Source organism: Netta rufina (assembly GCF_964035555.1).
Source record: "Netta rufina genome assembly, chromosome: 23".
Lineage (NCBI taxonomy): Eukaryota > Metazoa > Chordata > Aves > Anseriformes > Anatidae > Netta > Netta rufina.
In genome coordinates this window covers 1,687,652-1,700,643 of record NC_140147.1, presented here as the reverse complement: position 1 = coordinate 1,700,643, position 12,992 = coordinate 1,687,652, and the positions used below count along the sequence as shown (strand labels likewise).

Genomic DNA, 12,992 nt, shown 5'->3' with positions numbered 1-12,992 from the left:
CGCCCTGCTGACGTGTTTTGCCAGTGAAGTCCAACGTGCAGTGCATGGAGAGGGCAGGTCAGGAGGGGTTTCTTTTTCTGGCCTGCTGTTAACCTTGTGTTGCATAATGCATCACTCTTCCCTCTTCAAGCTTTCCTTCTGCAGTTTATCCCTGTAGTCTGATGAAACAGGGCTTTGTTGATGGTGCGAAGTAATTGCTGAAGGCCAGGACCAGGTAGTATTCTCTAGATCCCTCTAGCTGATGTTTGGTTTTACTTCAGGCTGCATTTTAGTCCAATGATTACAAGCCGTTTAGACAACAGAAGTAGAGCATCGTGAAGTCTGAATGTGATCTGATTTATGATCACTGTAGACCCTGCAGTGCCCAAATCTAGTGTTCCACGTAAAATACATCTGCAAGGTGAGAGCTCTAATAGCTTTCATGGGATTGCTCCTCTTCCTTATCGAAGATGGCTAGCGATAAAGACAATAGCTGCTGCTGTTTTACTACTAAATGTCCTATACAGAGAAAGTTTATCATCTTTGTATGCGTAGCAGGGAAGTCAGACGTATGTCTTAGTCCTGTTCTGAGCCCAGCAGCCACTCTGCTCTGTGACATTAGCCAAATTACTAATCTCCCCTTTCCCATCTGTAAAATGACATAATTTTTTTTATTTTTGTAAGTTAAAGTTGTAGAATGCTTAAAAGCCCCCGCTTGGAGGGCCTGTTCGCTAGGGTAAGGAAAGAATCAAAGTATGAAATGTAAAATTTACAGCCATTCCTTCTAATGCATTCTTCCTGAAGGGAGGAAAACCACAGGTTTCCGTATTATCTTTTGAATGCAGTGAATCTCAAGGTCATGGAATTCTTTCATCTCACTGTAACGTCTGACCTTGAGAGTTTCTCAAGCAAAGCACCTCTTTAGACAGTGTGTATTTCCCTTTTATCAAAATTAATGAAAGACTACAGGAGATGATACAATCTTACTAGATCATTGAAGATACAATGAAATTGTGGAGTGTTATTACTTGCAGTCTGAAATAGAAAATTGACAAATCTTCAGTGCCCATTGACTCTAATTCATTATGCTCCTGTTGGGCGGCAGAGGGTGGCCTGGTTCCTTTTAGACTACTCAGAATTGGATTTTGGTGTAGTGCAAGAGCAGCTGCTGACATCTGGTCCTTTTTCTTAAAGAATATAATTGTTTTTTTTTGTAATACTTAGGGCTACAGCTGATTAGTGCTGCTGTATTGGAATAAAAGGTTTAGGAAGGAGACAAATATTTTCATTTGAATTGTTTAGTAGCTTATGGTGTCACTGATCCATGTGTAAATTGACATGTGAAATGCTGTTGTTCAAGAATTTATGTAGAAGTTTTACTATTGAAATCAGGACCTTTAGCTAACTAGGTGCATGGCAAGACAGCCTCTCTCTGAATTTATTCACAGCTCCTGTATTTGAGGCAGAGGGGAATATGGAAGCAGAAAAAAGGGACTAATGCAAGGTCAAGGAGTAGCTCTGGTGCTGCTGGATTTGTACTCGAGGTTTTTTACCTCTATCACAGTGTGCATTGCTGGGATCTCCTGCTAAACATCCATGGTTACCTGCGTTTCTCATCCCAGCTCTGCTTGATACCACTTGCACAAGGTGCAAGGGAACAGAGAAGTAGGTATGACGTGAATCAATATTACAGTCTTTGGATAAATCTTCATCTGCAGGAGCAATGGTTTTTGTTTCAGGCTATTTTTATCTTATAACACATCTAAAAATCAAATTTCTTATTAACCTGTTTTTTGACTGTATTGGTTATGAAGAACAACTTGTGTTTATTTGTGCCATTTGGATGCTTCTTTTTAACTTCTAGGTTTAGAGAAAATGAATTTCCATTTCCTTCTTGTAGATTGCTATTAAATTTTATGTTATTATATACAACTAAAAATTTAAGGAATTAGTATAGGCATAGCTGTGCTCTGGTCAGCAGTGAGAGTGCAGCTGATGTAGAAATCAACTGACAGATCACAGCCAGCTAGCTGAGCTGCTTGTCCCGGGACCACCTAGGCAGAACAGTGCTTGCCTTATGCTGCCACTTAATATTCACTTGGGGGAAGTAAAGATTGTCCCTCGAGACCGATGTCTGAAGTCTAGTTCAAATCCTGATTTTGTATGCATAAAGAGTCAGAGGGATGTGCAGCCTTGGCAGATGAGACCTGGAGTCACTCTGCATGTCAGCTTTGGCTCTTTACAGTCGTGTAGCTTCAGCTTCTTGAGATTCAAATGGAGAAAGCAGGAGGAACAGGGATGCATGTGGAGTAAGTACCTATATTAACAGAGCCATAATTGAAGTTTTTGCTTGATTATGTGTCCATACGTTCACCATCTAGGATGCCCACCATATTCTGGGCTTATTCATGTGGCTGAACAATGATTAGCCTTAAGGTATGTTCAACTACTGCTTATAGGAAACTTCAAGTTCTTTCAGAATTTGTTAGCCTTGTTAGCTGTTGGTACTGAGCAGGAAAAACCTGCCTCTGCCTATTGAGGATTTGTGATAAAAAGCCCACAGGCTCCATTAAATTGTGAGGTTAGAAATGATAATTGAGGATTGCTTGGGGAGAAATCCTGTGTTTACTGGGGGAGGGGGAATATAAAGCTCCTCGAGAAGGTGTATATATTCCTTGGGCATCAGGCAACGGTGTGCTGCTTCATTATCAGGCTGATATTTGCAGTGTCCTCATCGTGTTCCTCTTTCTTGTATGCAAACACGTTTGCTGGTAGAAGGGAATCCTTTGAAAATGGAGCTACTCCCACACGAGTCAAATATTTGTGGAGAGAGCCTGTAATAGCAGGTGAAATCGTTGTTTGTTGTGCAGATTTGTGCTGCCTCTAAGTATTTGTTACTGGCTTCTGTTTATCGCTGTTATATAGCTGGGGTCTCAATTGTGCCTCTGCGGTTAATGGCCTGTGTGCGTGCTTTCCGCTGAGCTCAGGTACGCAATAAGCATCCACCTCTCCATTTCGCTGCTTATCAGCGGAATGTCTGTCGGATTTACCATGTCTGGAGGAGGAGGAATGTGTTATTTTTTTCTGAAACATAAATCCTGTCCCATTGAACTGTCATTTCGAGGCTGCAATTATTGAGACTTCAGTGAAATTTTGGCGCTTTTCTTCCTTTGCTGGATCACTTTGTGAATGTCCGGTTGGGCAGACAATAGGTCCCCAAATTGCTTCCTGGAGCTTGTGAAAGCTCCGAGAGCATCTGTACCCTCTGTACAAGGCTTTTTTCCCCATTTACTGGATTTCACACCCCCAATGACTTTTTTTTTTTTTTTTTTTTTTTTTTTTTTTTTGAAGAAAGTCAGAAATAATCTAAAACTGCCAAGTTTTGAATTGATGCTGCTGAGCCTTACTTGGTTTATATCCAGTCTTGTCTTTGTTTACTCAGAGTATCAGCTCAGATTTGCCAAGAGGTTGCTGAAATTTGGTGAACCACTCTGAGAATTTTTCTTCTGGGTTTGTAATAACAAGACCAGAAATACAGCTGCCAAGGTTTGTCAGAGATCTGCTTGGATTTCACTATTATGTGAGAAAGTACAGGCAAAATAAGCACAGAAGGGATGTGATGAAAATTCCAAGTCTGTGCTTTTCCTCTTCTTGTCCCATTGTTTGGAAAAAATGAAATTTATTGAAATGTGATGCTTAGTTTCTGTTCACAGCTTGAGAGCCATGAAGGCCTCATATATTTGAGATGGCTGTGGAGGCTTTAGGCCCTATAAATAACACATTTCTAGTGGGAATTGACCCAAAACCCATTTTAAATGAGCAAAGAAATCCATCTAGGCTGGAATTTATGAGCCCTGTGACTGTCCCTAGAGACTGTGTTAGTTAATGAAGCCTTTGTCAGTGTCAGAGAGGTAAGCAAAGGACTCTTGTGGCTTGATGAATTATACTTGGCTTGGAGAAGGGAAGAAAATGCAGTTCATTCTTAAGTCCCACTGGCACGTGGGCTTGGTCGGATGATGTTAGATTGAGCACTGTTAGCAAAAGGTAAATAAACTTTCTGAAAAAGTCTAGGCGCAACATGTGTTGATGGATGGGTTCAGGGGATGTGCTTGTTACTGGCTTGGTAAGAAAAAACACAGTAATGTATCAGACGGAGTGAGCTGATGATAGTATTTTAAAAGCAACTCAATTATCAACCATCTGGGCAGAGAGGATGTTTGGAAAATAGCATGGAATAAGATGGGACATGTGTCAGTTGGCAGCGAAGTACCTTGGAGTTGCTTTGTGAAATGTGAACAGAGAATTTACGCAGAGTTCCTGGTACTGCTGGTTGCAGCATGCCTCTGGAGATACTTGCTCAGGACCTCTTTGGAGCTTGACTCCAAAAGAAGAGCAGGTTGGTTTTATGCATAAATCATTCCTACAATTTGAATAAGTGCAAGTGTGAACTGAAACTGGTTGCATGTTACTACAGTATCATGTTAAGCCAAGATCTTTGTGGTTTGCTGCATCACTTCAGAGCTGAGAACTGTTCAAGTAATGCCAGTGAGTTCTGCCTTGGAGAAGGGACTTCTGTGTATCTGCAGTATGCAAGAGCTGAAAGTATGCTTGGATTATGCTCTGCTTGTTTTGTTGGTGATTAATTAAAACATTCATGGTACCAGTTATTCTGTCCATACGTTATTTAAAACAATAACATCTTAATGTAATCGCTGCTTTATTTAATAAAGAAATATGAAGAGGAAGGGAGAAAAATTGGCGACAAATACTGAGGAAATTAATTAAGGGATGAAAGGTGGTTTGTAAAAATCAGGTATTAGTAGAAATGACAAGATGCTGTTTATTCCCCCACTCCACCCCAACTACTTCACCCCCACGGCCACCACAACTGTTTCTAAAGAAAAAAAAATCTACTTACAATGAGGTCTGAGATGGGAAGGGTTGTAGCAGATAAATTCCCTGATCTCTTGCATCTGTTCTTCTGTCTTCTTGACATATAGCCCATGAAGCAGCCTTGGGGAGGGCATCTGTTAATGACCACTGACTGTATGTGGGGCTATGTTTCCAGTTCCTTTAAGATTTTAATTTTTAAGCATACAATTCTGAAGGTGTTCTCGGAGCAACTGGAGTACAATGCTGGCACATTCTTTTCATCAAGATTGAGAAAATTGCAAATATTAATTAAATACTGCTCATCTTATACCCATTTTTTCCGAGGAGAGATTGAACATATGGATAGTCTCTCTCCTATTCCTATGTGCGTGTCAGCCAACTGTCTAGCTGAGTAAGACACAAAATTTGCTTCAAAGTTGATTGTAAGCTCTTGGGCTCTTTCTGTTGGCTCCAGCTGGTAATGGATTGGTCTAACACTTCGTGAACGCACCTTTCAAATGACTGCTCTGGTTTGCTGCCTTGCTAGCAGGGATTATAGTGTGAGAGGACTTGGCTGGTGATTCCAGGCTTTGTTTCCCAAAGAGCAGCTCACGCTCTTAGGTTTGGTATTTCCGTAACACTCTTACACCTGACTTTACTTGCAAATTGTCCTGGGATAGTAAGGGCTGTCAGAGCAGCCCTTACGGAACCAGGTATTTTTGACTGCATGTGGTGAAAAGAGTGGTTTGTTTGGGAAATTTTCGCTGATAGGTGCCTTTAAATTACATGCAGGAAAAAGTCACTGAAGTATGGTGTAGTGTAATTTAATGCTGGGTTAAACGATGCAATCCAATGCGTTTTCATTAGATGTTCTGAGACACTTCTCCAGCATTTATGCTTTAAAGGCTGTTGGATTGCCAGCTGCAATAACTATTTTGATTGCTGTCTGAGCTGATGGTGGGCATCCTACCAGAAAAATAATGTGCTCGGTTTTAATTACGGCACCTGCACTCCGAAATGGGAGCCTGTGTCGCAGTGTATGATAGCTCTGTACCTGACGGAGTGGGACAGCAACGTGCAGCGGGTGGAGGAGAGCGGCTGGAAAGGGGCTGAGGCGGCCTGTCCCGGCCGAGACTTTGGGGCAGAAAGAGCACACGGCCACAGGCCGAACCTGCTGAGATGAGCAGTCAGGGGGCCTGTGTGTGGTGTTCACCTCCTTGGGTGGGCAGATGGGACAAGTTTTCATCAGGAAGGCTCTGGTGACATGGGGTACACTGGTATTGTGCCGTGAGGGAAGCCGCTGGGCTCCTGGCGAGCGGCACTGTGAGGCCTTGGGCCTGACCGCTTGTATCCCAGCTGTTGTGTGAGGCAGCGGTACGAGCGGTACAGCCACAGCATCTGGGGTAAACCTGGGGCAAAGTGTGAGGAAGGATGCACTTGGAGATGGGGGATTTCTGTTTTGATTTGTTTTGGTTTATTGATTTTGCTGTGCTGTGATGCAAGGGCAAGCTTATGAAGTGGTATTTCTGGCACTGGGTTAGTTTGGTTCCTCACAGTAGGAACAGAATTAAGCCAATGAAAAACACATTGAAAATCTCACACAATCAGTGTTGGCCCCAAGCAACTTAAGGGGATAATCACTCAATAATCCATTTGGCTAGAGGTAGAGAAGAAATGGAAGATGATTATTCGTGCTGTTATTACTGCCCTCACCTTCTTGTTATGGCCCTTAATAAAAACAAGGAATGGAGTTTGCTGCTTTTCTTTCTCATTAGTGTATACATCTTTTTTTTTATTGCTACACTAAATAACAGTGATATCAGAATTACTGTTTCATATATGAGGCTGTTTGGGAATGATTTCGTATTCTCTCAGCAATCATGTTGATGCCCATGCTTTAAATTTGCCTGGGCTGCAGATTTAGGGAGGAAGGCGTTGAGGACAGTTTAGCAGCCAGGTCAAAATGAGGCAGGGTGTCCTGCCACGCTTGGCTGTTCCTGGCTCTTTGGAACGGGCGTGCTGAGGTTTTACAGGCACTGGCCTTGTTAAATTAAATTACAGTTTCCTCACGAGAATATTGTCTGCTCTCTTGCTTGGAAAAGATGAGGACATCAGAAAGGAGAAACTGCAGTTGTGTGTGTGTTGGTTGAAGGTTTAAGAAGAGGCAAGTCATAACTTGTACTTGGACTGCAGCTGCTGCAGTCTGTAGAAAGACTGAGACGAAACCTCTGCTCTAGTGGAGAACAGGTGGAATTAATTCTGTGACATGCCTAGTGCAGGTCTTCAGTCCATAAGATGGAAATCCATAGCAGAGAAGGTAGGCGTTGCCATATAGATATCTTAATTGCTGAGTATTCCCTGCTTCTTTATGAATAAGTTTAGTTTTAGCATTTTCATGCATTAATGGGGGCATTTTCATTTATTTTGTGGGCAGGTAGGCTGTTAGATCTGAAGGGCAAGACATGGTGTTTGGTCACCTTCTGCGCCAACAGGCAGCCCATCTCCCACTGGCCATACCAGGGATACTAGATGGATGCAAACAAACATGCAAAGTTAAGTCCTTTGAGAGATGGTTGGGTTTGCTTGTTAATTTTTAGAGTTTCTGGAAGCCCAGAGGTTCCTGTAAAAATTGTCTGTTCAGTCAGTGTGGGATCTGTAGAAAGACTGAGATCAAACTTCTGCTATCACTTCATGCCCTTGTACAAAGGCCATGCTTCCCTTTCAAGGCCCTGTAACTAGAAAGTACGAATATCTGCTTAAGGGCAATTTTGTTTCAGGTAGCACATAATTCCCATTGACTCCTATGGGACATGTGCACTTGCTTTCAGGTAAGCAGACATGTAAATGTTGCCCTGAATTAAAATCAACATCTGTGAAGTGGGGTCCTACTAGTACATCCTGTGAACAGAATCTCTGATGCAAAAACATAGTTCACAGAGATCTCCTTTGGAAATAAAAAGCACAGACTTCTGGTAACTAATTCTTGTGTAATGATAAAGGAGTAAAGACATTCTGTTGTCCCTGTATGTTTTTATTAAAATTGGTCCATGTGTTTCCTGGATTTTTTTTTTTTTTTTAACATGTGAGGGTCTCAATAAGCCATTTTAATTAAATTGCAATAAAAATTGCAAACTATGGCACTCTTTCTTGGTTCTGTGCACAGTAAAACTGTGTGAATCCTAGCAAAAAATAATCTTGGAATCTTTTATTTTGAATGAACAGGAGCAATTGTTCTTTCAACTTGTATAGACAATGGCTTTTATGCTGAGAGCTGGTAAGTACTTCTTTGACATTTAAGTCGTGACTGCCATCATTGGCAACTGCATGAATTTTGCTGACAACTGAAAATTTTGCTTTAATAAGGTTCTCAGGCAGAGCATGTCAGCTTTCATGAGTCGGGTAGTTCAATCTATTTGACATAATATTTAAGTTTATGAAATTAGGAATAGAGTAGGAACAGGGAGGGAAGGGAAGTTCGCTTACTGTCTCTGAAAGTTGCAGGGGGCTGGTGGCAAACTTAAGGAGAAAGTGCTTGGGCTGGAGCTTACAGTGTGCTGGTCCCTGGGCCTGTGGGCAGAGAGGATGGTGGCCCCAGAAAATAAAGAGTTGGTTTTGTTGTCTGAGTGTTGTTTTTTGTTTTCTTTTTTTCTTTTCATTCCATATAATACAGGAGGTAAGGAGATAACTTCAAATGAAATACATATTTGTAGGTATTTCCTAAGGAGTAGTACATCACTAGGGATCTTTTGCTTTTCTTTAAGAAAGACTAACTGGTGTCTAAGAAGAGTGGGATGAGCAACTGCATATGTGTGTATGAATCATTAAGCTTTCTCTCTTATAGGAACCATTTTTACTATACTGCGTGTGTTGGTCGTGATCCACCTATCATGTGGCAGTGAGTATCATCAGTCACTGCTCCTTCTACATTTTTGTAAAAGTCCTGGTTTCAGCACGGTTATCAGGCATTGGGGATTGGGTGTGAATCTGACCTTGGTAACAGCAGGCAAGAATTTAATGAGACTGCTTTAAAAAAAAAAAAAAAAAGCTTCTTATGCAAACCTATTATGTAAATCACCTTAGCCAAGCAGAAGGAGATGGATTATAAGTTATAAAACTGTAATTGTTTGTGAGAAATGTACATTGGCTGTGTCAATATAGTAACAGGGATTTGGGATCTAATAAAGCTAGTTTACCAAAAAAAAAAAAAAAAAAAAGTTTTGTAATGTTTTTAATAAAAATAACAGTTGCCATTTAGCTGTGAGTCTGCAAGGGGTTCGGGGAGAGTCCGAAAAAAGTGGCCTGTGTTTGTGCAGTGCTGTCTGTGCTCTATTCAATAGACTTGTCACCTTTTTTCTACAGTTCTTCTTTTTGTTTGGTCATCTTGTGCAAATAAATTAATCTCTGTAGGCTTTGATTTCCTCAGTGATTAGAGTTGAGGATTATGATCTTTACTGTGGTACCTGTTAGATATCAGGTCACTGGATGAAAAAGTGCCATCTCTGGGATTGTTCTTGTAGTGTCAGGCAGGGAGGGGAGGATTTCCAGAAACATGATTCAAAACATCGCAAAACTACAGAACATATACTCAATAAGCAGCCACCCTGATGGTATTTAATTAATTGGTAATGTCAGTTTTATTGTCTGCTCTCTTCTGCTATTTTGGATTGTTTGCTTTAATGTAGTTTGTGCAATGCTCTTTACTCCTAGGTTCTCAAAATGTGTTATAAACACTATTGAATGATGTCTTGGGCTCACTCGGCAGCCTGAAACATTGCTCCCACTTCATGGATAAGGCCTGTTATTCCAAAGGGCTCAGTGACACCTCTGAGACCAGAGCAGGGGTTTGCAGCTGGGTACTGCCAAGCAGACATTCAGCAAATAAGATGTGAAGCAGATAAAACGGCTAAAAATATGGTCGATGAAGAAATGCATGTAGTAGATACTCTGATAAGCCAGAAGGCATTACAAGCCCAGGATGGGTTTGCCCAGCATTTGAAGAACAGCTCTTTAATAGTTGGACTCAATCTTTGCAGGTTCCTTCCAAGTGAACTGTTCGATATTCTATTCTCAGTCTGGTTTCTCGAGCTCTGAAGATCCCCCTAACTCTTTCAGGTTGTGGTGCATTGTCCAAAGTGGCAGCTGCCCCCCACTCGTCGTTTTGCTGGCAGATCAAAGGCAGCAATGGTGAGTGTAACCTTCCTCTTGATTTCTTTCAGGTTAACGGGTTTCCAGCTGCCTGCTCCTATTGTGAGTACAGGGGTTGTGCTGTCCTTATGGCTTGTGAGTGATTATGCGGTCAGTGCTCAAGGCTTCCAGGCAAACTATGAAGGTAAGTCTGCCCAGTTCAGTAACTGTCTTGAATTGTGTTTGCACTCTCTTATGGTAGGATGTGATATATGGAGATACGCAGACATTAATCCAGGACAGAAGTGTCTGGTTCAACTGCAGTTTGATCCTCTTTTTTCAGAATTCAAATCGCTGATCCCTTACAAGGGTGTGAATGTATTTTTCCCTTAGCATCTGTGCTCAAAACGTCTGTAAAAGCTTACTCCAACAGCTAGAGTGACTGAGACAGGAGGGTAGTGTGGAATTTGACAGTGGAATCCACCAGGTTACAGCAAACACTGCACCCTGTGCAGCCACTGGAATTTACAGCTGAGCTAATGGGGAGTACAGAGCGGTGCCCAGGGAGCTCAGAGATTGCTGCATTTTTCTTTACATTCTCTTTCCTTGTCATTTTTTCCCTGCACCTTCCTCTCAAAGTATTTAAATTCCCTGCCTGTGTCTCTTGTCATAAATAACACTCAGTGTTTGGTGCTTGTGGAGGTGAAGGCTTGGTAGCTTCAAAAAATCTTGGACCTCCACTACTGGAAGTTTTCAAATACACGAAAGAACTGTTTGTATTAGAAGAGAGAACGTGACTGTGATATGAGCTGGTACTGCTGGGCAAATGACAGATTAACCATGTTTAAATTTGAGTTACGCTTCCGTTAATTATTGAGCCTTGAATGTTGTCTCTATCCCCGTAAATGTTTTTCTTTGGAGTCCTAAGAAGTTCTTAGCCTTAATGATAGCTTTTGGTAATGAGTCCTACTGGCCAATTACCCAATGCATTAAACCAAGTAGATGCCTTCATTTAGATGATGATGTAGTCTCTCAGTTTTCTGCACTTGACAATTGTTCAGGTTCAGGAGAATTCTGTTTAATCAGAAATTAGAGGGCATTTAAAAGCTCTGCTCTTCCTTGAGGCAGCAGTAGCACCAGGATGTTTTATTTAAGTGATCAGTGTTTATAGCAGGTGTTCGCTATGGCTAGGCAATGGTGCTGAAGTTGTTCATCTCAGTTGGAGACCAAGCTCTGTTTGTTCACAGGGCAAATGTCTGCCGGGGATGCTCTTGGCTGGTGGTGTGTGGCAGCTGTCAGCTTAGGAGAGCACAGCGAGGACAAATGGATCCCATCCCATTTGCAGAACCTCTGCTAGAAATGTCAATCATTATGCCTGATAAACATGACAGTACATGGATCCCAAACTGTGTGATAGAGGACACAGAGCTGTTTTTGTACTTCCTTGACTTTGAGAATTGATTTTTTTGGCATTTAGTTGCACAGGGTTTTTTGCACAGTTCTTTGTATGACTCCCTGCTGTACTAGCCTGGTTTCTCAGATCAATCCCTCATTGCCCAGGCATTTCCAGCCATACTTCTGTGCCAAAGTTTTTACATAAAGTCAGAATTGTGCAAAACTTTTCTATGGAAAACTCTGTTTTTGCTGAATATAAATTCCTTACCTCCCCAACATACTGGCCCTTCTGCATGTCTCATGATGTTTATTGGCTAAGTGTAGTTTTAGCAAAAAAAAAAAAAAAAAAAAAAAAATATTGGATGGGTCACTTCCAACACAGAGGCATTTGGTGAAAATAAATGTGCTGGGAACATCAGAAGAATGAAGGTCACATCCCCATTCCCCTTAATGCTTTGAATGTTACTGATGGTTGAGAACCGATAAGATTGTTCTAAGATTTAGCTGGCCACATAAGAGGGATAAATGTGTATGACTTGAATTTTCGTAGAGCTGTGTTCTCCTTTCTTCTTTTGGTACCCTCGTGCCAAGTCCCTGGCTTTCTGCAGCACCTTGATTCAGCAGGTAATCTTGTACACAGGCTTGCTCCAGGGCTTCAGTCACGTGTTTTAAATTATCTGAAGTTTGGTGGTAAGGAGGCTTTAAGGCAGATAACCAAGTGCGTTTCTGGTAGAAAAACAAACAAATAAATAAATAAATATTGAACCACTGAGTGACACTGTTGTAAATTAAAGCTTTACTTTCAGAGATGGAGGCTTGCTGAAAGTGCAGCTCTGCACCTTCCTCCAAACAAGGTACTTGCTATGTGAATTTTGTTAACTCGGAGTAAAGGAGGAGATAAGTGTGGTTTTGATCAGAGAGGCACATACTGCTGCTGCAATGCTGTTTCAGTTCATTGGTAATCTCCAACTCAGTGAATAGCTTGTGATTCGATAATTCATGTTTAAAGACGGAACAATGCATCAGAGTCCTTGTGGTAAATGGCTCCTTTATGATCTGCTATCAAAGCAGGTTCATTATTCTCCTCCCTTTAAGCAATCACTGGGAAATGCACCAAAAAGAAGCAGAATTTTAAAATTGGAACAAAAGATCTCCGAAACTTTTTAAAAGGAAGTCAGGAATGAAATATGTACATGGGGACATCAAAGTGATATGAAACCATTGCACTTAAACTGACATCTGCTCCACCATGGTCCTCTGGGCAGCACAGAAATTGAGGTTGGCTTTTTCTAAACTAAGATCTTCCTAACTTACCTGGTTACTAAAAGGTGTGCACAATAAATCCACTTACAAGCAATTTCTTGAAAACAATGCAGATATCTACTCATATTTATGTATGTTTATTCATTTATGGTTGTTCCTGGATGCACTTAAGGTATACATTTCACATACTGAAAAGGGATCACTTTCATGCATTTGTGGCAGATTCTTTTAAAAACGTTTCCACAGTGAGAACATTTAGGGATGCTATAAGAGCACAGGCAAATTGAGTTTCTGGAAGTCTGCAGAGCTTTTTGTAAGCCCCACATAGGTTTGATGCCAAAGGAGCACTAGAATTTGAG

At 41.3% G+C, this 12,992-nt stretch overlaps 1 protein-coding gene across 1 annotated transcript in view; it reads left to right on the top strand.

Moving 5' to 3' along the window:
- The window catches only part of CSMD2 (CUB and Sushi multiple domains 2), a gene marked incomplete at both ends in the record, with an annotated part of 284,745 nt that overhangs the window by 31,311 nt on the left and 240,442 nt on the right, over positions 1-12,992 (top strand). The window contains one exon of the mRNA XM_084300478.1: positions 10,068-10,180. Within this exon, the coding sequence (XP_084156604.1) occupies positions 10,068-10,180 (113 nt within the window). The remainder of the gene's footprint in view (positions 1-10,067; positions 10,181-12,992) is intronic.